The sequence below is a fragment of the Hypanus sabinus genome, chromosome 21 (assembly GCF_030144855.1).
Source record: "Hypanus sabinus isolate sHypSab1 chromosome 21, sHypSab1.hap1, whole genome shotgun sequence".
NCBI classification, from domain to species: Eukaryota; Metazoa; Chordata; class Chondrichthyes; order Myliobatiformes; family Dasyatidae; genus Hypanus; species Hypanus sabinus.
The window spans coordinates 34,985,371-35,006,807 of record NC_082726.1 but is presented as its reverse complement, the minus strand read 5'-3'; the positions used below and the strand labels follow the sequence as shown (position 1 = coordinate 35,006,807).

At 42.0% G+C, this 21,437-nt stretch overlaps 1 protein-coding gene across 6 annotated transcripts in view; it reads left to right on the top strand.

Annotated features, from left to right (window-relative positions):
• The first annotated feature begins 1,387 nt into the window (after positions 1-1,387).
• Positions 1,388-21,437, top strand: part of washc2c (WASH complex subunit 2C) — a 71,911-nt gene continuing 51,861 nt past the window's right edge. For 3 of the 6 annotated variants that reach the window (XM_059946294.1, XM_059946297.1, XM_059946293.1), the window contains exons 1-6: positions 1,388-1,414; positions 7,872-8,009; positions 8,599-8,763; positions 14,467-14,532; positions 15,034-15,207; positions 20,088-20,181. In XM_059946294.1, coding sequence (XP_059802277.1) covers positions 1,388-1,414; positions 7,872-8,009; positions 8,599-8,763; positions 14,467-14,532; positions 15,034-15,207; positions 20,088-20,181 — 664 coding nt within the window. Of the gene's footprint in view, positions 1,415-1,951; positions 2,133-2,172; positions 2,326-7,871; positions 8,010-8,598; positions 8,764-14,466; positions 14,533-15,033; positions 15,208-20,087; positions 20,182-21,437 lie in introns of those variants that run through there. The other 3 variants (XM_059946298.1, XM_059946295.1, XM_059946296.1) reach the window with 3 other exon arrangements.

Below are 21,437 nucleotides of genomic sequence, written 5' to 3'. Positions count from 1 at the left end.
CCTCCTCATATCCATTCTATTCTGAAGCTGTGTCCTCTGGTCTTAGACTCTTCCAGCAGAAGAAACACCTTCTCCACATCTTCTCCATCAAGGCCTTTCACTATCCCATAGGCTTCAAAGAGGTCACCCCCATTCATCTGAATTCCAGTGAATACAGGCCCAGAGACAGCAAATGCTCTTCATGTGACGAGCCATTCAATCTTGGAATCATTTTTGTGAACTTCCTTTAAACCCACCCCAGTTTCAACATGCCCTTTCTCAGATAAGGGGCCAGAAACTGCTCACAATACTCCAAATGAGACCTCACCAGTGCTTAATGAAGTCTCAACATTACATCCTTGCTGGAGGTGCTCCGATATGTGCAGGCACATTATATACTTGTCTTCATTTTCCAGTGCAAAGACTACGATACGATTTTATAAAATTTCACTTTGGTAACAGCTGGAATACTGTAAGAGTTCTGGGAGGCACATGAGAGAACAGTGAAGATTCAGAAAGTTGTTGCCAAGGATGGAACATTTTACATGTACTGTACAGCGGGACTACATTGTTTTCTTTGGAGCTGGGGAATCAGAATCAGGTTTTATATCACGGACATACAGTGCCTATAGAAAGTATTCACCCCTACTTCCCAGTAGTGTTCATGTTTTATTGCTTTATAACATTGAATCATAAAGGATTTAATTTGGCTTTTTTGATCAACAGAAAGTGTCAAAAAGTCAAGTGAAATCCATTGTGATTCAAAGTTGTAAAACAATAAAACATGAAAACTTCTGGGGGGGGTGAATATCTTTTATAGGCACTGTATGTCATGAAATTTGTTGTTTTGCAGCAGCATTATAAATGTATTTATTTTTGTAATCTATAGCAATTTTTGTTCTTACACTGTACTGCTGCCACAAAAACAACAAATTTCATGACATTTGTCAATGATAATAAACCTGATTCTAATTCTGCATTGCAGAGGGAGATGCAGAGCCCTAGGCCTAGGAATTTGCTTCAAACTGTTGTGTTGAAGATGGAGCTATAGTCAATAAATAGGAATCCGTCATAGGTACAGTAACTTTGTTACCCAGATTCTTATTTTTTATGAATCCATATTCATTATTCATCCACCATAACAACTGTGTTTTAAACCTCCATTCCAGAAGGTAACAGAAGAAACACATTTTGCAAGGTTTGCAAGATTACAGATATTAAATCAGACATGCGTCAGAAAATCAACCAATCAAGCAACAGCAGTGGAAAGAGGAACCAATCAATGTTCCGGATCAATGACCGTCCTTAGAACTGAACCAAGAACTTTGACTAGTTTGTCCTTCCAAACAATGCTCAACAGGTCAGGCTATATCTGCTGAAAGAGAAACTAAATATATATTTTATAAAGATGCAAATCCGCACAATGAGCCAAGTGGTAAGTTTACTATTGACATCGTTCAGTGACAAGCTAGATAATGCAAATTTTCGACCCGAAATGTCGACAAATCCTTTGCTGCGCAAATGCTTCTCGTTCTCTTGAGTTCCTCCAGCAAGTTGCTTGCTGCTGCAAATGACGAGTGAATTCTATTGTCATCGGCGTGACGGGTGCAAATTTGGTAGTTTTATTGCAACCCTTGGAATGTGCAATGCTGATGGTGGACGTCACTCCATTGGAGCAAATACCAACTTCTGGCATTAACATTGCAGAGATTAGTGATGACCTGGAATGAGCAGCCAGAAGAAATGGTCGAGGCAGGCACAACTGCAACTTATAAGAGATATTTGGATAGGTACATAGAAGGGAAGCGCTTGGAGAGTTGTGGGCCGAATGCGGGCAACTGGAACTAGGAAAGGGGACGGTGTGGTCTGCACGGTCCAGTTGGGCCGAATGGCCTGTTTCCGTGCTGTATTATGTTGCTGGAAATAAAAGCTGCCGGAATTATCGCACCAGTTTGTAGAAGCCCTGGTCTGCACCCCCGAACGTCGGAACAGGCGCTGTGTATACACCGAGCGTGGTGCCCACCGCCGCACTGAGAGATTGCACGGTATTTCCGCGGAGGGGCGGGGCCAAACTGAAGACACGCCCCCCAAGTCTGGCTCACGTGACAGTCACGTGCCCGATCAGATGCGGCGTTGCGGAGCGGAGCCTCAGGGTAAGTTTTGCCCACGGCGGGGTTTATTGGGGCACTGCTGTCGGAGTAGTACAATGGCCTGATACCGGCTTGGTTGCTGCAAGCTGGCTGCGTCCTGTCCGCAGGCTTCGGTCTCGGAGACCCGCTTCCTGGGTGGCTGACCGGGGCAGGTGTGCGGACCTGGGTGGCTGACCGGGGCAGTGGGGCCTTAAAGGTACAGGGGGCGGGACCCCGGCATAGGGAGCTGGGGTAAGGCAGCAGCTGGGTCCGGCCACTTGTAGGAGGGTCAGGGGGTGAGCCCGGGTGCAGAAGGACAGGGCTCGGGGAGCCGGAACGTGGGAGCGGCCGGGTCCGGCTGATCTATGCAGAGGGGTGAGAGGAGATGAGGTCGGGCGGAGGAAGCCTGGGTGTAGAAGAGCAGGACCAGCGGAGGGTGAGGGAAGCACGATATTTGGAGCGCCCGGGTCGGGTGGGCGGGCAGAGGGAGGGAACCTGGGCATAGGACGGGCGGTATTCGGTGTGAGGAACCCGGATGTTCTGTATTGGGCATGGGGGTCTGCATCCTCTGTGAATTATGCCCAGTTTGGGGAGCGATGCTGTGCGGGAGGGGAGTCTGGGTAATCTTGGTTGGGATTTGGTTGCAAGGCAAGGTCCATTTGACTGGATTTTAGGGGGCGAGGGGTAACTGAGTGTCCTGGGGTTTTAAAGCGGGCGGGTTTCTCCTGGTAAGTTGGTACTGGATCTTACTCTTCCTGTCATCGGTGTGTTGGTATGGCATTGGATAACGGCACCGGTATTCCATCATAACCTAGTTGTGTCGAATTCAGAGGGAACAACAGGTGCAGATGTTTTGTGCTCAACAACGTTGTCACATAAAAAAAAGAGTTGGGTTTACTGGTCTGCTATTCATTGGACTTGAATGTAATATGAGGAAACTTCTCAGTGGGGGTGAGGTTTGAGTGCAAATGAATCAGGAAGTCACCCTGTTCTGCCAAAGTTGATCCTTGTTTATGTAATTATAGTATTATACTGCAATTTTCTGGAAGCTATATTGGAATGTATCTACTATTCCTACTGGTTTCCTTAAGAGCTGGGGAAACAGCTTAATGAGCTGCTTGCTGAAATAATTGTTCCCCTATATTTTGGATTCATTGTATTTTAAAGTGACCCGCGCTAACTCTCGTCAGGATCAATTGTAGAGTAAGCCCTGGCTTCTCGGTTTGTTTCACTACTGCAACAAGTGCAGTTGATGAGGCAAAGGAAAAGTCATAATCAGTGGTGTGGCTCCTGTTTTCTCAAAGATGGCTTTTTGCACAAAATGGGGAAGTGTTTTATTTCCTCATTGCTACTGTCACACTTGATGTGTGATATGAAGTTCAAAGTTCACAAGTACAATTTATTAAAATACGTACATGTCGTCATATACTATCCTGAGATGAGTTTGCTTGTGGGTGTTCTCAACAGGTGCGCAATAAAATCAATGAAAAGCGACACACAAAAAGAGCAAAGCACCAATGTGCAAAGGGCACTAAATTGCACAAATATCAAAGTAAAACAATAAGAAAAAATAAATAATATTAAGCAGTCTTTGAAAGTGTATCCATAGATGTGGAATCTGTTTACAGTTGGGGTGAGTGAAGTTATCCATTCTGGTTCAAGAGCCTGATGGTTGAGGGGTAGAAGTGTTCCTGAACCTGGTGGTGTTGGTCCTGAGGTTCTTGTACTTCTTTTCTGAACACATCAGCGAGAAGAGTGTATGGCTTGGTTAGTGAGAGTCCTTGATGATGAATGCTGCTTTCCTGCAATAGTGCTCCTTGTAGATGTGCTCAGTGGCGGGAAGGGCTTTTTCTGTGATGGACTGGGCTGTATACACTACTTTTATTGGCTTTTCATTCACGTGCTTGGTGTCTCCATGCCAGGCTGTGATGCATTCAGTCAGAATACACTCCATTGTAGATCTATAGGTTGTCAAAGTTTTAGATGGCATGTCAATTCTGTGCAAATTTCTAAGAAAGAGTCACTTCCATGTTCCTTTGTAATGCTACTTGCATGCTGGTGCAGGACAGATCCTCTGAAATGATAACGCCAAGGATTTTAAGGTTTCTGACCTCTCCACCCTCATGAGAACTGGGCCAGAGATCTCCGGTTTCCTCTTCCTGTAGTCAGTACTTTAGATTTGCTGAAGTGGGAGGTGCTTACTCTGGCCAGATTTTCAATCTTGCTTAAAGTACGTTACACAATTTATCATTTCAGTGAAAGATTTTACACCACTCTCAAGATTCTGTTCTAATTCTATTCAGTGCCTCATACATCCACTACTCCCACCTAACCTGTTATTTTGTAGAAGTGTGTTTATTCTGGAAGGGGAAATATCATCTGCTGCTCATAGATTGGGTGATGGATGGTGGCGAAGGTCATGATTCAAGTCCATATGGATGCAGATGGTCAACAAAAATATATAAATTAGGACTGGGAGGGTTTCATTCAGACTAGTGAGAGCCTTAACAAACCAAATATTTGAAGTTCATTAATTTTTGGAAGAATTAAAACAATTTCTAGCATTTTATCCTAGTTTTGTTATCTTTTATCCAACTGTGGCCCCAACTCATCTCATCTTGTAGACTTTGTAAACTTCACTCTTTCTGTGTGTATCTAGAATTTCCTCGTCTCACAACTGGCCATTCTGATCCAAAACTGATACACTCTATCTTAAAACTGCCTTGATAAAGTTTTGGATTCTCTGTTCCAATACCTAAATCAATGATTGTAGTTCAGTAAAATGGTAGGTTGTTTTTCTCTATTGAAAATACTACAGTTTATTTCTCAGAGCCCAGTGTGCACGGTTGGTCAATCCTTTTGCATACGAAAACAAGAGTGGGCCCTCTGGCTGATCAATCCCACTCTGTGCTATTCACTAAGATCACGTCTGCTTATCCATCTCAGTGCAATTTTCCAGTTCTAACCACATTGACCTTAATTTTTAAAGATATAGCTACCTCTTTTGAATGCAGCAACTGAGCTTCCATGTCTCCAGGGTGAGGGGGGGGGGTGGAATTTCAAAAGATCACTTATTAGTGAGTGATAAAGTGTCTCCTTGCTTCAATCCTAAATTATTATCCCTTATTCTGAAGCTGTGCTCTTGGTCTTAGTCAGTCCGGGGAAATCAATCTCCCTGTATTCAGCCTGTTGAGCCCTCAAACAATGTTGTAAGTTTTGATGAAATCTCTCATTCTACTGAACTTTAGAGAAGGTAGGTCCAGTGTAATCACTCACTTTGTTTGATAAACCATCCATCCCTGACACCAGTTAGGTAAATCCCTGTTATACTCCGGAAATGACAAGTGCATCCATTTACTTAGAAATGGAGATCAGATCTTCACCATTGTTTCACCGAGATACTATGCAATTGCAATAAGGCTTCCTTACTCATGCATTCAAGTTCCCCTGCAATTAGAAATTAATTACATCGCGGGCTGAATCTCGGCTATCTTGGAGAGTTAACAAAACGGTCTTGATTTTAATGAGTATGACAGGTACCACATTTTGCTTTCCCTGCATAGAAATCCTTAGGCCTTACTCACTCATGCTTGCATATACAGTGGCATGCAAAAGTTTGGGCACCTTGTTTGAAATTTCTGTTACTGTGAATAGCTAAGCGAGTAAAAGATGAACTGATCTCCAAAAGTCAAAAAATTAAAGATGAAACATTCTTTTCAACATTTTAAGCAAGATTAGTGTATTATTTTTGTTTTGTACAATTTTAGAGTGGGGAAAAAAGGAAAGCACCATGCAAAAGTTTGGGCACCTCAAGAGATTTGAGCTCTCAGATAACTTTTACCAAGGTCTCAGACCTTAATTAGCTTGTTAGGGCTATGGCTTGTTCACAGTCATCATTAGGAAAGGCCAGGTGATGCAAATTTCAAAGCTTTATAAATGCCCTAACTCCTCAAATCTTGTCCCAACAATCAGGAGCCATGGGCAGCTGCCTAGCACTCTGAAAATTAAAATAAATGATGCCCACAAAGCAGGAGAAGGCTATAAGAAGGTAGCAAAGCTTTTTCAGGTAGCCGTTTCTTCAGTTTGTAATATAATTCAGAAATGGCAGATAACAGGAACGGTGGAGGTCAAGTTGAGGTCTGGAAGACCAAGAAAACTTTCTGAGAGAACTGCTCATAGGATTGCTAGAAAAGCAAATCAAAACCCCTGTTTGACTGCAAAAGACCTTCAGGAAGATTTAGCAGACTCTGAAGTGGTGGTGCACTGTTCTACTGTGTAGCAACACCTGCACAAATATGACCTTCATCGAAGAGTCATCAGAAGAAAATCTTTCCTGCGTCCTCAGCACAAAATTCAGCATCAGAAGTTTGCAAAGGAACATCTAAGCAAGCCTGACACATTTTGGAAACAAGTCCTGTGGACTGATGAAGTTAAAATAGAACTTTTTGGCCACAATGAGCAAAGGTATGTTTGGAGAAAAAAGGGTGCAGAATTTCATGAAAAGAACACCTCTCCAACTGTTAAGCACGGGGTGGATCGATCAAGCTTTGGGCTTGGGGAACATTTCACTGGTAGAAGGAAGAATGAATTCTATATAATAACAGCAGATTCTGGAAGCAAACATCACACCATCTGTTTAAAAAAAAGCTGAAGATGAAAAAGAGGATGGCTTCTACAACAGGATAATGATCCTAAGCACATCTCCAAATCCACAGTGGACTGCCTCAAGTAGTCCTTTTCCTGTTTTGTTATTTTGAAACTGTAAGATGGAAATAAAAAAAGTAATCTTGCTTAAAATAGGAAAGAAATGTGTCATCTTTCAGCTTATGCCTTTTGGAAATCAGGTCATCTTTTACTCGTTTGGCTATTCACAGCAACAGATATTTTGACCAGGGGTGCCCAAACTTTTGCATGCCACTGCACGTGTACATATGATAATAAACTTGGAATTTTCTAGTGTAACAAAATTGGTGGGCATATCTATGTGCCCCGTGAAACAATTAAAGGTGTCAATAAGTCTTAACATAATATGTGGTTATCATTAATTGGTTGGGGTGCCACGGTACCCTAATGGTTAGTGCAATGCAATGAAAACTTGCGGCTTTCTGGTATTCAGAAATCAGTTCCAGTGCCACTTGTATGATACTTTTCCCCATGAACCATTTGGGTTTCCTCCTCCTGATCCGGTTTCTTCCCATGCTCCAAAGACGTACCAGTTAGTAGGTTCATTGTCATTGTGCTATGATTCTTCAGCCCATCGCTCCTGCTGGGGCAGAGGCTGCCGACAGCAGCTGGCCAGAGTCCTCTCTCCTGGGCTGGTAGGTTGATCAGTCCTGTGGCGTCCACTTTCACCACATGACTGCTTGTGTCACCTAGGCAAAGATCCTTTCTCTCTCAGGGATGAGGTCTGGAGTTCCTGTAGCTCTTGGTTTGCATGTAATGGGGTTTGCAGTTCCATGCCCAAATCACTGCCTCCTCACAGTTGGGCTTGGGACTGTCATGGTGGAGTTGTCCTGTGGCAACACTTTCAATCCTCACTAATTGGATTTGGTGCAAACAATGTGTTTCACTGTGTTTCGATGTGCATAGAACAAATAAAGCTTTTTATATGATTAAGGCAGGTCATGGAGTCTGTCTAATTCATGAGACAAATGGCTGCATTGTGAGTTCAGCGGAATCTAATTGCCATGTTGTCACATGTTGTTTTGCTGTCTCCTCCATTCCTGTGTTTGCAGTGTTAATTGGTTTGCGTTTTTATCATAGATGAATGGGGCCTCAGTAACTGTTAACGGTGCTCCTGGAGAGAATAGCTGTGAGACAGAGCCTATCTGGGAGCGGCCTTGGTCTTTGGAAGAGATCCATAAAGCCAGTGGGAACTGGTCACTTGGTGCAGATGCTGGGGTAAGTACAGGTATCACCCATCTGCATTAATCTCACCTTCCACCACTAGACCCATAATCTTCAATGTGCTTATCGAGATGCTTCTGCTAATGTATAGTGATTATTATTGGCTATGTGTAATCCATGCTAATAAGCTGCAGATGTGACATCCAATCACAGCATTGCATCTGGAGACTTTCCATCTGAAACAAAATCTGGCTGTATAGAGTCGTACAGCATGGAAACAGGCTCTTCAGCCCACTAGGTTTTGTTCCACTGTCAGGTACTATCTACACTAATCTCACTTACCAGCACTTCATCCGCAATCTTCATTCCTTGGCAACTCACATGCATCTCTATGTTGTCAGACTTGCTGCTGTAGAATCTCTTGTGAGCATTCTCCATCAGCAGATTCATAGTAAGCTCTCCTGAAGTTGGTTGTTGCTGGAAGCCATTCATCGGACAGGTGGTAAGGAGTTGACATTTCTGCATTCACCTTTAGCAAGAAAAATAGTGGAGGGCGGAGGCTATTTCACTCTTCAGTGGGGAATTGACAAACCTGTCTCTCTTTTGCATGGTTTGGATTTAAATGATCTTTTTTTTCCATCAGCTTCTTCTATTTCTGCAAGATTTCTCACAGCAGATGCTGTCTCGCACACATGAGATTGAGAAGCAGCTTGACGACTTGATCCAGCACACAAAGGCTACAGACTCCCGTCTCCATAATGTCTTCAATGATTTTTTGATGCTGTCCAATATCCAATTCATTGAAAATGTAAGTGATAATGTTAACTGCTGAATTCTTATTTTGGATTTTCTGAATCTTCTAGCCTTGTATATATTCTCTGTTGGTTAGACATCCCTGCCATGGGAAAAAGATTCTTGCTGTTCATCTTGTCTGTTTAGGATTGGCTGGCGGCGCAGTGACATCAGCGCAGGACTCCGAAACGGGGGTTCCCGGGTTTGAATCCAGTCGGGCCGTTCCCGAGTATGTTTTCCATCCGTGCCTGGTTGAGTGTTGAGCTCACAACTCAACCTCATAAAATAAAGAAAAATACTGCGAAATGTCTGTGTGAGGAGTGGCGCGCCACACAGTCTTTTGTTCCGCGCCATGAAAATGCCTGAAGCTGGCCTCTCAGGCCCAAGTCGATGTCATCGTCATCATTTCCATCATCATCATTGTCTGTTCCCCTCATAATTTTGTTAACCCTTGGCCTCAGAACGAGTGGCTGATCAATACAAGTATGCATGTACATCTTTCGCTTCTCGGTGTCACTATTGAACCTGTTCAGAATCAAGAGCCTGTTACCTGTAAAGTGCAGATCCTCAGCTGTAAGTTGTAATGTCAGAATGATTTTTAGTCCTATATTGGTTAAGGTTAACAACAGCAGTAAATCTGGTGGTGTCGTCATGTTGGTTTGGGAGGGTTCCTGATGTTCCAGATTATGCAATTAGCTGGCATTGAGCGAAATTACTTGTTTACACTCATGGTGATGAATGTTAATATAAAGGAAGGCTGGAAGCAGGAGTCAGCACATTCTATTCTGCCCATCCGTTGTACTTCTCAGCTCATAGATAGGCAGCCCTTGTGTTACTGCAGTTCAGCTAACCAAAGCTTACCCTTACAGATTTCAAAGTAAATCTTATTATCAAAGTACATACTTATCACCATATATAACCCTGCGATACATTTTCCTGCGGGCCTACTCAGCAAATCTATAGAATAGTAACTGCAACAGGATCAATGAAAGATCAGCCAGAGAGCAGAAAACAATTCTCAAATACCATCTATGAAATTTAGACAGGAGGGAAATGCAAGTAAATCCACTTTTCAGCATGGGATGGGGATGTGTGTACTGGTGACCCAGCTTTGCAGTATGGGAAATAACGATACAGACAGTTGTAGGAATACAGTCCCTGAATTGGGGAGGGGTCCCTTGTGTTATAACCATCTTTTCAAGTCCAACACGGAGTTTGTTTACACATTTTGAATATGACAAAGAAAGCTTTCAGGCCTGGAGGTAGATAATTACTGAGGCGAGTACAGAGTGAATTGAGGGTAAAGCTGAGGGGGTGAAAAGAATCCTGGAAGAGGAAGCTGGAGTCCAGGCTCCAGCAGAATAGCGTAAGCGACGTGTGGTCGGGCATGAAGCAGCTCACTGGGTTGCAAGGTTCAGAAAATCAAGGGCTGCCTTGATAGAGCCAATGAATTCAACTTGTTTTTCAACAGGCTCAGCCTGGGACCTCCTGCTGTTCCCTCCCTCCCTTGCCTAAAACACACAGCGCCCCTGCCCCTGAAGCCTTCTCCCTCCCCTGTGGGGAGTGCTTGTGTTCTGAACTCCCCAAGTTTGGAGTATCCTGCCTCCATGGGGATGACCATCTTCCCCTGCTTGACTGTTGCTGCAGGTCAGGTTAAGAGACAGCAGGAGAGACTACATCAAGGCAAGGCTGCTGGACCAGATGATATCAGCCCCAGGGTGTGAGGGCCTGTGCGAACCAGCCATCTGGTATTTTTCAGCATCTTTACAATATGAGTCGGAGTCAGGAAAAGATACCAGTGCTATGGAAGACTCCTGCTTGGTTCCTGTACCCAAGAGGACAACTCCATCTGAACTTAATGACTACAGACAAATTGCCCTTACGTCTCGTAATGAATGTGCTGGAGAGGCTGGTTCTGACTTACCTTGGACCACAGGTGAGATCTTCACCGGACCCTGTGCAGTTTGCCTACCAACCTTATGTGGGAGTGGACGATGCCACCATCTACCTGTTGCAGAGAGCTTACTCCCACCTGGATGATGCTGGTGGCATTGTGAGAATCACATTTTTTTATTTCTCCAATGCCTTCGATACAATCCAGCCACTTCTGAGTGAGAAGCTGCAAAGGATGGGCGTAGACAAATCCACTAGCTCCTGGATTACTAACTACCTGACAGATAGACTCCAGCTTGTATGGCTGGGTAGTTCTCTGAGATGGGGGTGAGTGGCATTGGAGCGCCACAAGGGACTATCCGGTCTCTGTTTCTGTTCACACTGTGCACCTCAGACTGTCAGTGCAAATCTGAGTCTTGTCACTTGCAGAAGTTCTCTGATGACTCTGCAGTGGTTGGGTGTATCAGAGAAGGGCAAGAGTCTGAGTACAGAAGACAAGTTTGTGGAGTGGTGCGGGAGGAATCACCTACTCTTGAAAGTGGCCAAAACCAGGGAGATGGTGATTGATTTTAGGAGGAAGAGGACTATGCATTCTGGGACAAGTTGTTGCAGTGGTGGAGGAGTATAAATACTTGAGAACAGATTTGACTGGAAAACCGACACCAAAGCTGCTTACAAGACAAGCATGACCAGACTCTATTTTCTAGGGAAGCTGTGATCCCTCAATGTGTGCAGCAGGATTTTAGAGATCTTTTACCAGTTTGTTGTAGTGAGTGCAGTCTTCTTTGTGGCTTTATATTGGGGGAACAGCATTGATGCTGGTGGTGCAAAAAGACTAAATAAACATCAAGAAGGCTGAATCCATCCTTGGTTCAGATGAGGAGGTCACAAACTGTTCTCCATTTTGGACAATCTGGCACATCCTGTCCATTATATGCTGAATAAGCAGTAGAGTACCTTTTCAAACAGACTTGTTCAGCTGTTCTGTCTCAAGGATCATTACAGAAAATCTTTCCTACCAAATGCAAACCCCATTTCCAGAAGAGTTGGGATATTTTCCAAAATGCAATAAAAACAAAAATCTGTGATATGTTAATTCACATGAACCTTTATTTAACTGACAAAAGTACAAAGAAAAGATTTTCAATAGTTTTACTGACCAACTTAACTGTATTTTGTAAGTATACACAAATTTAGAATTTGATGGCTGCAACACACAACAAAAGTTGGGACAGAGACATGTTTACCATTGTGTTATGTCACCTTTCCTTTTTATAACACTTTTTAATTGTTTTGGAACTGAGGATACTAATTGTAGTAGACTTGCAATTGGAAATTTTGTCCATTCTTGCTTGATATAAGACTTTAGCTGCTCAACAGTCCATGGTCTCTGTTGTCTGATTCTCCTCTTCATGGTGCGCCATACATTTTCAATAGGAGATAGATCTGGGCTGGCAGCAGGCCAGTCAAGCACACATACTCTGTGTCTACAAAGCCACACTGTTGTAGCCCGTGCAGAATGTGGTCTGGCATTGTCCTGCTGAAATAAGCATGGATGTCCCGGGAAGAGACGTCGCCTTGATGGCAACATGTATCTCTCTAAACTCCAAATATACGTCTCAGAGTCAATGGTACCTTCACATACATGCAACTCACCCATGCCATGGGCACTGATGCACCCTCATACCATCACAGATGCTGGCTTTTTCACCTTTTGCTGATAACAATCAGGATGGTCGTTTTCATCTTTGGCATGGAGAACTTGACGCCCGTTTTTTCCGAAAATTAGCTGAAATGTGGACTCATCTGACCACAGCCCATGGTTCCACAGTCTTTCAGTCCATCTGAGATGAGCTCGGGCCCAGAGAACTCGCCGGCGTTTCTGCATAGAGTTTATGTATGGCTTCCTCCTTGCGTAATACAGTTTCAAGTTGCATTTCTGGATGCAGCAACGGACTGTGTTAAGTGACAATGGTTTTCCGAAGTACTCCCGAGCCCAGATGGCTATAATTGTCACAGTAGCATGACGGTTTCTTGGGCAGTGCCGCCTGAGGGCTCGAAGATCATGTGCAGTCAACAGTGGTTTTCGACCTTGCCCTTTACACACTGAGATGTCTCTGAATTCTCTGAATCTTTTCACAATATTATGTACTGTAGATGTTGAAAGACCTAAATTCTCTGCAATCTTGCATTGGGAAATGTTCCTTTTGAACTGACTAACAATTCTTTCAGGAATTTTGGCACAAAGGGGTGAGCCACAACCCATCCTTGCTTGCAAAGACAGAGCCTTTGATAGACGCTACTTTCATACCCAGTCATGATACCTCACCTGCTACCAATTAGCCTGCTTAATGAGGAGTCTTCCAAACTGGTGTTACTTGAATATTCTGTACACTTTTCAACCTTATTTTAACTCTGTCCCAACTTTTGAGTGTGCTCACGTGAATTAACATATAAAAAAAATCTGTGAGATTGCATCTTGGAAAATATCCCAACCTTTCTGGAAATGGGGTTTGTACAATAAGCATAAACAACGGTTCATCTCTGTGCGACAGAAGAACACACGTCGTGGTACTGTTTTATCATTTCTTAGTGTTAATGCACATTGGTAAATTATTGTGTATATTGTTATTCTGTACTTTATTAGTTAAGTGTGCATACTGCTAAGTGTTTTTAAATGCTGCTGTTGCTAAAGAATTTCCCACTCGACATCAATAAAGTAATTATTATTATTATTAATTGCAATGCAGGATGGACTTGAGCTAGTGGATTCATACTGACTTCCGACCCAGCCATCACATTGCTCCCATTACGCATTCTTATTTTTCTGTAGCTCTACAACTGTTTCTCTTGTCTATTGTCATCATTTAAGTTCTTTTGTTAATGTCCTGCACAAAGGGATAACTTAAAGCACCTACTTAACCTGCCGGCATGTCATGGGGTTGGTGGTGGAAACCAATCCTCTCAGCCGAAACCTAATAGTCACAAGGAGAATCTGCAAACTTCGAGCTGACAGCACTGGAAGTCAGTAAGGAAAATAGTTTCCTGGAGCTGGGAGGGAACTTGTCAACTTGTCTGTCACCATGCTGGCTTCACTGGCTTCTGAGTTTGCAAGTTATGGATGGTGTTTTTCACATACACACAATCATGGTGTATCTTGGCACACTAAACTAGGGTGCTTCCCACATTTAATTATGTTCTGATTTCCTTTGTACTGGTGGTACCTAGGTTAAGTAAGGGTTCTGTTCCTGAGAGTTTTATAACCTGAATTTTTTTTTGTAAGTCAGAAGCTAACAACTCCCAAAATTACATGAAGTGTTTAGCTGATGGCCCATGGGGACTGATTTGCCAAGACTGGGGAAGAGAGTTAGTTGATGGGTTTTGTTACCAGCAAGTGATCTGTGACTCATGTTTGCCAGAACGCAGTCAGGATTGAGTGACAGTGGAGCTCATCTGCTTATCTGTCTGCAGAAAGTGCGCTGATGAGAGGTGGCTCGGAGTTCATAATGTGTGTTCTTACATGAAGGAGAATTTGGAAAGGCACATGCTTTTTCTATCAGTGATATCTGCATTGTTTCCTGGTGACAAAATTCAAGTCCTTTACCAGAGAGCAGAGTCTGGGAGAATTTGTGTAATTTTTTTAAAAATTCATGTCTTCTGTAACCCAGGGAGCTTCTATTCACCCAATCTGAAAAACATTGCTATACTGCACAAGTTTATCTGCTGTTAATGAGCAGTGTTTGGCATGTGAATTCTGAATTAAGCAGCGTAGTATTCTGTTCTTCTCTTGCCGATTGATCTGAAATTCTGGCTGTCCTTGTTGCAGAGAGTATACGATGAGGACGTTGAAGAGGCAGTTAAACCAGATAGTGGAGGCAAACCAGCCGAAGTGGTATGTAACACAACAACTTATCAAAGGAAACCTTAACTTAATGCAAAAAAAAGTATTAATGCTTCTAAAATAATGTTTAGTACTGCTTTACTTTGAACTATTGGTGTGTGTCCTGTTCCTGCACTGATTACCGCAATTGTGCTGGGTAGTTGAGTCAGCACAGAAGAGAGTTGTTGCAATTAACATTAGACTCACTGGACTTGGACAAAGATATGGATTTCCTATTCCAACCTGCTGTTATTTTTCATTAGTCCCCTTGAAGGGATATTTGCACATTTGGGCTGACTAAAAGGTTCAACAATAACACTTGCGAAAACAATTCTATGAATTGATTTATCTTGTCACTATTTATGCCCTGCATTGACAAAGTTTTGGAAGTTGCTGTTTGCTGTTGTTGCAAGGTTGTTTGGTATTTAGAGCTCATGTGGTGGTTTAAAGGACGGTTTCGATTATTGTTCATTGCAGTCCTTAAGCTCTGGCTTTGATGTTTACTCTCTGTAGGAGAAAACACGGGAGCAGAAGGAGGCAGAGCTGATTGCCAAGGTGCAGGAAGCTGTGCACCATGGGCTGAAAGTGTTGGATTCTGCCTTTGAACAGCTGGATATTAAAGCAGGAAATTCTGATTCGGAAGATGAAGAAACAACTGAAAGAGTGGAACATCTGCTGGAACCCAAGGTGAATAAAAATGGAGAAAAGGGTGAATAGTCACCACCATGTCAAACTGACTTTTTTCCATGTTGGCAGTACACTTCCTGTGCTGGTAAACGCTTGCCTGATGCCAGTATTGTTTGGGAATTGGTTGTGCCATAATAGAAGCCTAAATCTTAATGGCACAAAATGAGCCCTTGTACCTGGTTTGATTATTTGAAAGAGTTACCCAATTAGTCTAATTTCTTAACACACTTTTGCAAATACGTACCTGATTTTCTTTTGAAAGTTCCTAGATAGGCTGCAAACTGGTTTTGATGTTATAGGTCTAGAATTCTAGACCAGCGTTATCAATAACATTAAATTGAGAACAGGGCATTAGAATCTGATAGTTCTAAATGTTTCCAAATGGTTGCGGGGTGAAGGAGTGGAAAATAATAACTATTGGTGAGCTGTCTACTTTATCTACCTCTGATTACAGAGCTTTGACATTTCCCTGGACCAGTTAGGCTTTTTCAAAAGGGGAACATAGTCCTTGATGATTTGTTTTTGGGTAAAAGAACAGTTATTGCATTTATTAGCTTTGAGTGACTCCGGAAGGCTGCAGACAGTGTGGGGCTGTTGTTTTTAGGGCATGTTAGAATACTGCATAGCTGGCTGAAGGGAAAATAATGCAGTCAGGTTCGGTGGATCACTTGTGCTGCAGCCTGGTTGTATCAGAGACCTGAGGCACCAGAGAATGCATCAAGTGCCTTTCTCACTGCTGATGATGCTGAGCTCCTTACAATTGAAGTCGGAAGTTTACATACACTTGGGTTGAAGTCATTAAAACATTGTTTAACCACTCCACTGATTTCATATTAGCAAACTACAGTTTTGGCAGATATTGAGGACATCTACTTTGTGCACGACACGAGTAACTTTTCTAACAATTGTTTACAGACAGATTATTTCACTTTTAATTGACTATATCACAATTCCAGTGGGACAGAAGTTTACAAACAAAATCAAAAGAAATCTGCCAAGACCTCAGGAAAAAAAAATTGTGGACCTCCACAAGTCTGGTTCATCCTTGGGAGCAATTTCCAAATGCCTGAAGGTACCATGTTCTTCTGTACAAACAATAGTCAGCAAGTATAAACACCATGGGACCACGCAGTCATCATACCGCTCAGGAAGGAGACGTATTCTGTGTACTAGAGGTGAATGCACTTTGGCGTGAAAAGTGCAAATCAATCCCAGAACAACAGCAAAGGACCTTGTGAAGATGCTGGAGGAAACAGGTAGACAAATACCTATATCCACAGTAAAACAAGTCCTAAATCGACATAAACTGAAAGGCTGCTCAGCAAGGAAGAAGCCTCTGCTCCAAAACTGCCATAAAAAAACCAGACTACAGTTTGCAAGTGCACATGGATCTTACTTTTTGGAGAAATGTCCTCTGGTCTGATGAAACAAAAATTGAACTGTTTGGCCATAATGACCATGGTCATGTTTGGAGGGAAAAGGGTGAGGCTTGGAAGCTGAAGAACACCATCCCAACTGTGAAGTATGGGTGGCAGCATCATGTTGTGGGGGTGCTTTGCTGCAGAAGGGACTGGTGCATTTCACAAAATAGATGGCATCATGAGGAAGGAAAATTATGTGGATATATTGAAGCAACATCTCAAGACATCAGCCAGGCAGTTAAAGCTCAGTTGCAAATGGGTCTTCAAAATGGACTTTGACCCCAAGTATACTTCCAAAGTTGTGGCAAAATTGCTTAAGGACAAGAAAGTCAAGGTATTGGAGTGGCTATCACAAAGCCCTGACCTCAATCTGATAGAAAATTTATGGGCAAAACTGAAAAAGTGTGTGCACGCAAGGAGGCCTACAAACCTGACTCAGTTACACCGGTTCTGTCTGGAGGAATGGAACAAAATTCCAGCAACTTACTGTGAGAAGCTTGTGGAAGGCTACCCAAAATGTTTGACCCAAGTTAAACATTTTAAAGGCAATGCTACCAAATACTAACACAGTGTATGTAAACTTCTAACCCACTGGGAATGTGATGAAAGGAATGAAAGCTGAAATAAATCATTCTCTGTACTATTATTCTGACATTTCACATTCTTAAAATAAAGTTGTGATCCTAACTGACCTAAGACAGAGAACGTTTTCAGGATTAAATGTCAGGAATTCTGAAAAACTGAGTTTAAATGTATTTGGCTAAGGTGTATGTAAACTTCTGACTTCAACTGTATGTTATTGTAGTTATACCCTCTACAAATGAAGAGCCTTATATCCCACTGCTGACAATTATAATGCTTGAAGGTTCTAGGCACTGAGCCATTTTTTTTAATGCAGAGTATCTACCTTTTGTATCCTTTTGGTGTTAATGCGCCATCAATTACTGTCTCCATGGAAAGGAGTATGTCAGAGCTATTGCCACCACATTCACTTCCATCATCTCACAAAGGAACTTGTATTCATGAATAATTGAACGTGATTTCAGGATGCCCATTTGTGCTTGTACATCATTGAAATGTTTCTCAGGAGTTATCACTGTGCTAAAAATAGAGCAGCAGTAAACTTATAAATAGTCATCTGAAAACCATAAAATCTGTTCTTGTGTTGTTGACAGAGGAATAAATTGTCCAGGGCACAGGGTAATTATAATTATGGATTATCTAATCTTCACCTGAGTTGGCAGATGAAGCACTTGGAAGTTTTGATCTAATTGTGGGTGCCTTTAATAATGCAGCACTCCCTCTTTATTGCACTGGAGTACATCTGGATTGAGGTTTATAATTTGTGGATTCTGGTTAATTGAGGTAGCTGATTATTTGGGACAACTCTTAAAGAACACAGAGTAATCCAGAAAATAGTCCTAATTAAATGAGGCAACTCTTAAGAACACAAACTAATTGAGAAAATAGCCTCATTTATGTGGGACACAAAGCTGGTAAGTTGGGACCAGAAGCTGTCAGTCACATTCTCTTGCATGGCCGTTAGAAATTACGCCATGCTCGGAGTGAATATTTGCGTCAGTTGTGTGTGCTCTTGTTATATTATCCACTTGGGCTGCCGGACGCCAATTCAAAAGGCATGATTATTGATAGTTCTGGTTTTTTTTAAGAAAAAGATGACAGACCCTTGCAAAGGTGCCACGAAAATATTTGACACTAGCTGAAAAAAATTACCTTACTCGACCAAATTATAAGCCGTCTGCCTAACACCATTTATCGTCAGCTGGCAGAGGAACTGGAGTGCTGAAATCTATTATTGCACTTTGGATACATCAGCAAGAAAACTGTGAGAAGAACGGGCATTACGTGAAGGAGAACAGGGAACATCCCAAAAATAAAAGCATTAAGTTAAGTATTAAGATGTTGAAGAGGCCCTCATTTTATGGTTTTCCATTGTAACTAGATGAGGTATGCATGTCAAATGCACCTATGTTAAAAAAACAAAAAGCAGGTCAGAGGAAGCTAGCTAAGAAGCTGTGCCACAAAGCTTTTAAAGCTACAGATGGTTGTTTCAATGGAGATGTAGGCACCACATTAACTTCAAGAAATCACACTCACTGAGAAAGATAGTGCTGATGCTGTAAATGCAGAAACATGGAAAGCTACAAAACTCTCGACTTCCACAATTTTGTGCAGATGATATCTACAACGCAGATGAAACATACATTTTTTATCATGCCATGCTGGATGGTTCCCTTTGCTACAAACACACAACGCTGGGGTTCAAAGAGAGTAATGGATCGAAAAATTGTAATGTTCAAATATTTCAGGAACTAATAAAAAGAAATTAATTATTTGGAAAAGCGTTAAGTCTCAATGCTTGAAGGGGCATGAAAGGATAGTTGACAATTGTGCAGCCCACCTAATGTAGCATTTTTGACAACTAGCTAGCTAGATTTTATGCCTACCAGTACAACATCCTTAGTGCCCCCAATGGATATGGGAATCAAAAAAAAGTAAGACGTTGTATTATAGAAAGTTGATAAACTATGTTCTTAAAGCAGTTGAAGAAAATCTACTGATGTCTTCAACAGCCAAAGAAGACAGTGTAAGGGTTAACCTTTTATAAACAGTACAGTTTGTCAGTCATAGTTAGTGAGATACAAACAGGAAAAAAAATACAAATGTTTTGCTCACTGCAGTTTCAGGTATTCAGGTTTGGAAATGCCTGAAACAGCTGGGAGTGAAAATAAAACAATTTCACGACTTCAGCAACTGAGGAACTATGAAGAATTTGAAGGTATCACCAATCATGAATGTTATGATGAAAATGAAGATTTGGAGTTTCGTAATCATCAAAAGCATTGTATCAAAACACCAAGGCTGGAAGCACGAAAATGAGAAAAGTGATGAAGATGACGCAACTTCACTTGTACTAGTGACTACACAGGATGCCAGGAAATATGTTGTTGGATTACAACGCTACTTCATGCAGGAAGGCAATGATAGCCTTCAATGATCTGCATTAGGTGTGTGTGCTGAGTTTGTTCATTTACAGTCAATCAAAAGTACATGCAGCATTTAACTGGAATTTCTCCGATAAACATTGCAAACTAATACAACTTTATAGTATTGCAGTAATATTGATTGTGTTCTAATGTGTTCTAGATTTAATTGAAATGCACAATTTGTTACTAAGTTAAATGATAGTTTGTCTTTTTATACCTTTTTAGCTATTTCCATGAAACTGCGGCTATTTTGGGGCAGCTGTTTAATTGGGCCAAAGCTTACTAGTCCAGATGTTTCTTTATTAACCGGAACCCACTGTATATAGTTAGGTTGTCCCTCAGCCACATGCTTCTCAACATGATTGTGCTTAGAGAAAGAATGAAACTCATAGTTTATATTTGAGTGTATTGTAGCAACTACATTTAATCTTTATCTTTGTGCTAATTGCAGGACCTGTATGTAGATAGGCCCCTGCCATATATCATTGGGTCTCCGCAGTTCATGAAGGAGGATGATGTAGGCCTGGGGGACCTTTCCAGTGAAGGTAATAAATGGTCAATGGTGATAATGAAGTGATCTGTTCTATTAAATAACCCAGAAATACCAAGTCAGTTTAAAAAATTGTTAATACAAACATCAATTATAGTGAGCCTAAGGCTGGTGAACATGGTCCAAAAAAATACGCTGCTTATCAGAGTTAAATCTGGTAGCATAGCTGTTATTGTGATGCTCTTACAGCTCAGGGTGTCAGAATTAGGAGTTCAATTCTGATGCCATCTGCAAGGAATTTGTTACTTCTTCCCACGAATACTTGGGTTTTCACCGGGTCCTCCCATAGTCCAAAGATGTGCCAGTTAGTAGGTTAATTGGTCATCGTAAATTGTCATGTGATTGGACTAGCTGGGCAGCACGGCTCGAAAGGCCAGAAAGGCCTATTTTGTGCTGTCTCTCGTCAGTACAGTCTTGTGTACTGTGGTGTGCTGGGGCAATGGCATCAACATGGGTGATGCCAGTAGGCTCACTAAACTGACTAGAAAGGCTGGCTGTGTTATAGGAGTCAAACTGGATGCACTGGAGACTGGTAGAACAAAGGACCCTATGGAAAATCCTGGCAATTCTGGGCAATATTTCTCACCGTCTGTATGTCATCTTGGCTGAACAGAGGAACACCTTCAGTACTAGACTAAGATGACTGCGCTTCTCCAGGGAGTGCTATACGGTCATTCTTACCCTCGGCCATTAGGCTCTATAATGAGTCAATCTCTAGCTGGGGAAGTGATGACCCCCTCCTTGCTAGATTGTTTGTGGTAACTTATTTTTTATTCTTTCTACTTCTGTTTTAATATTTATATCTGTGCACTTTTAATGCCACTGTGACACTAATTTCCTTTGGGATCAATAAAGTATCTGTCTATCTAAATAAATAAATATGCTGCTTTGACCAGATGGCTAATGTAAATCTTTGCTGTCAGTTAACAACATGAAATAATTTGGGCAGTCCCAGACTCAGTCTTTAGTGGGCATCTGGCACAAGTCAAACTGTAATGACTTCTGATGAAAGGCCATTGACCTGAACTGACAATAACTCTCTAGCCACGTGCTGCTTGAACTGATGTGTATTTTCAGCAATTTCTCCTTTTTCTAAAGTTATTTCCCATATTTATATTTTTTTGCACTGAGTGGTTCAAAGCACTCTGAAAATATTATCAGTGAGACCACATTTTTTGGTTTGAACCAAAAACATGGAAAACCTACAGCACAAAACAGGCCTTTCAGCCCACAAAGTTGTGCCGACCATGT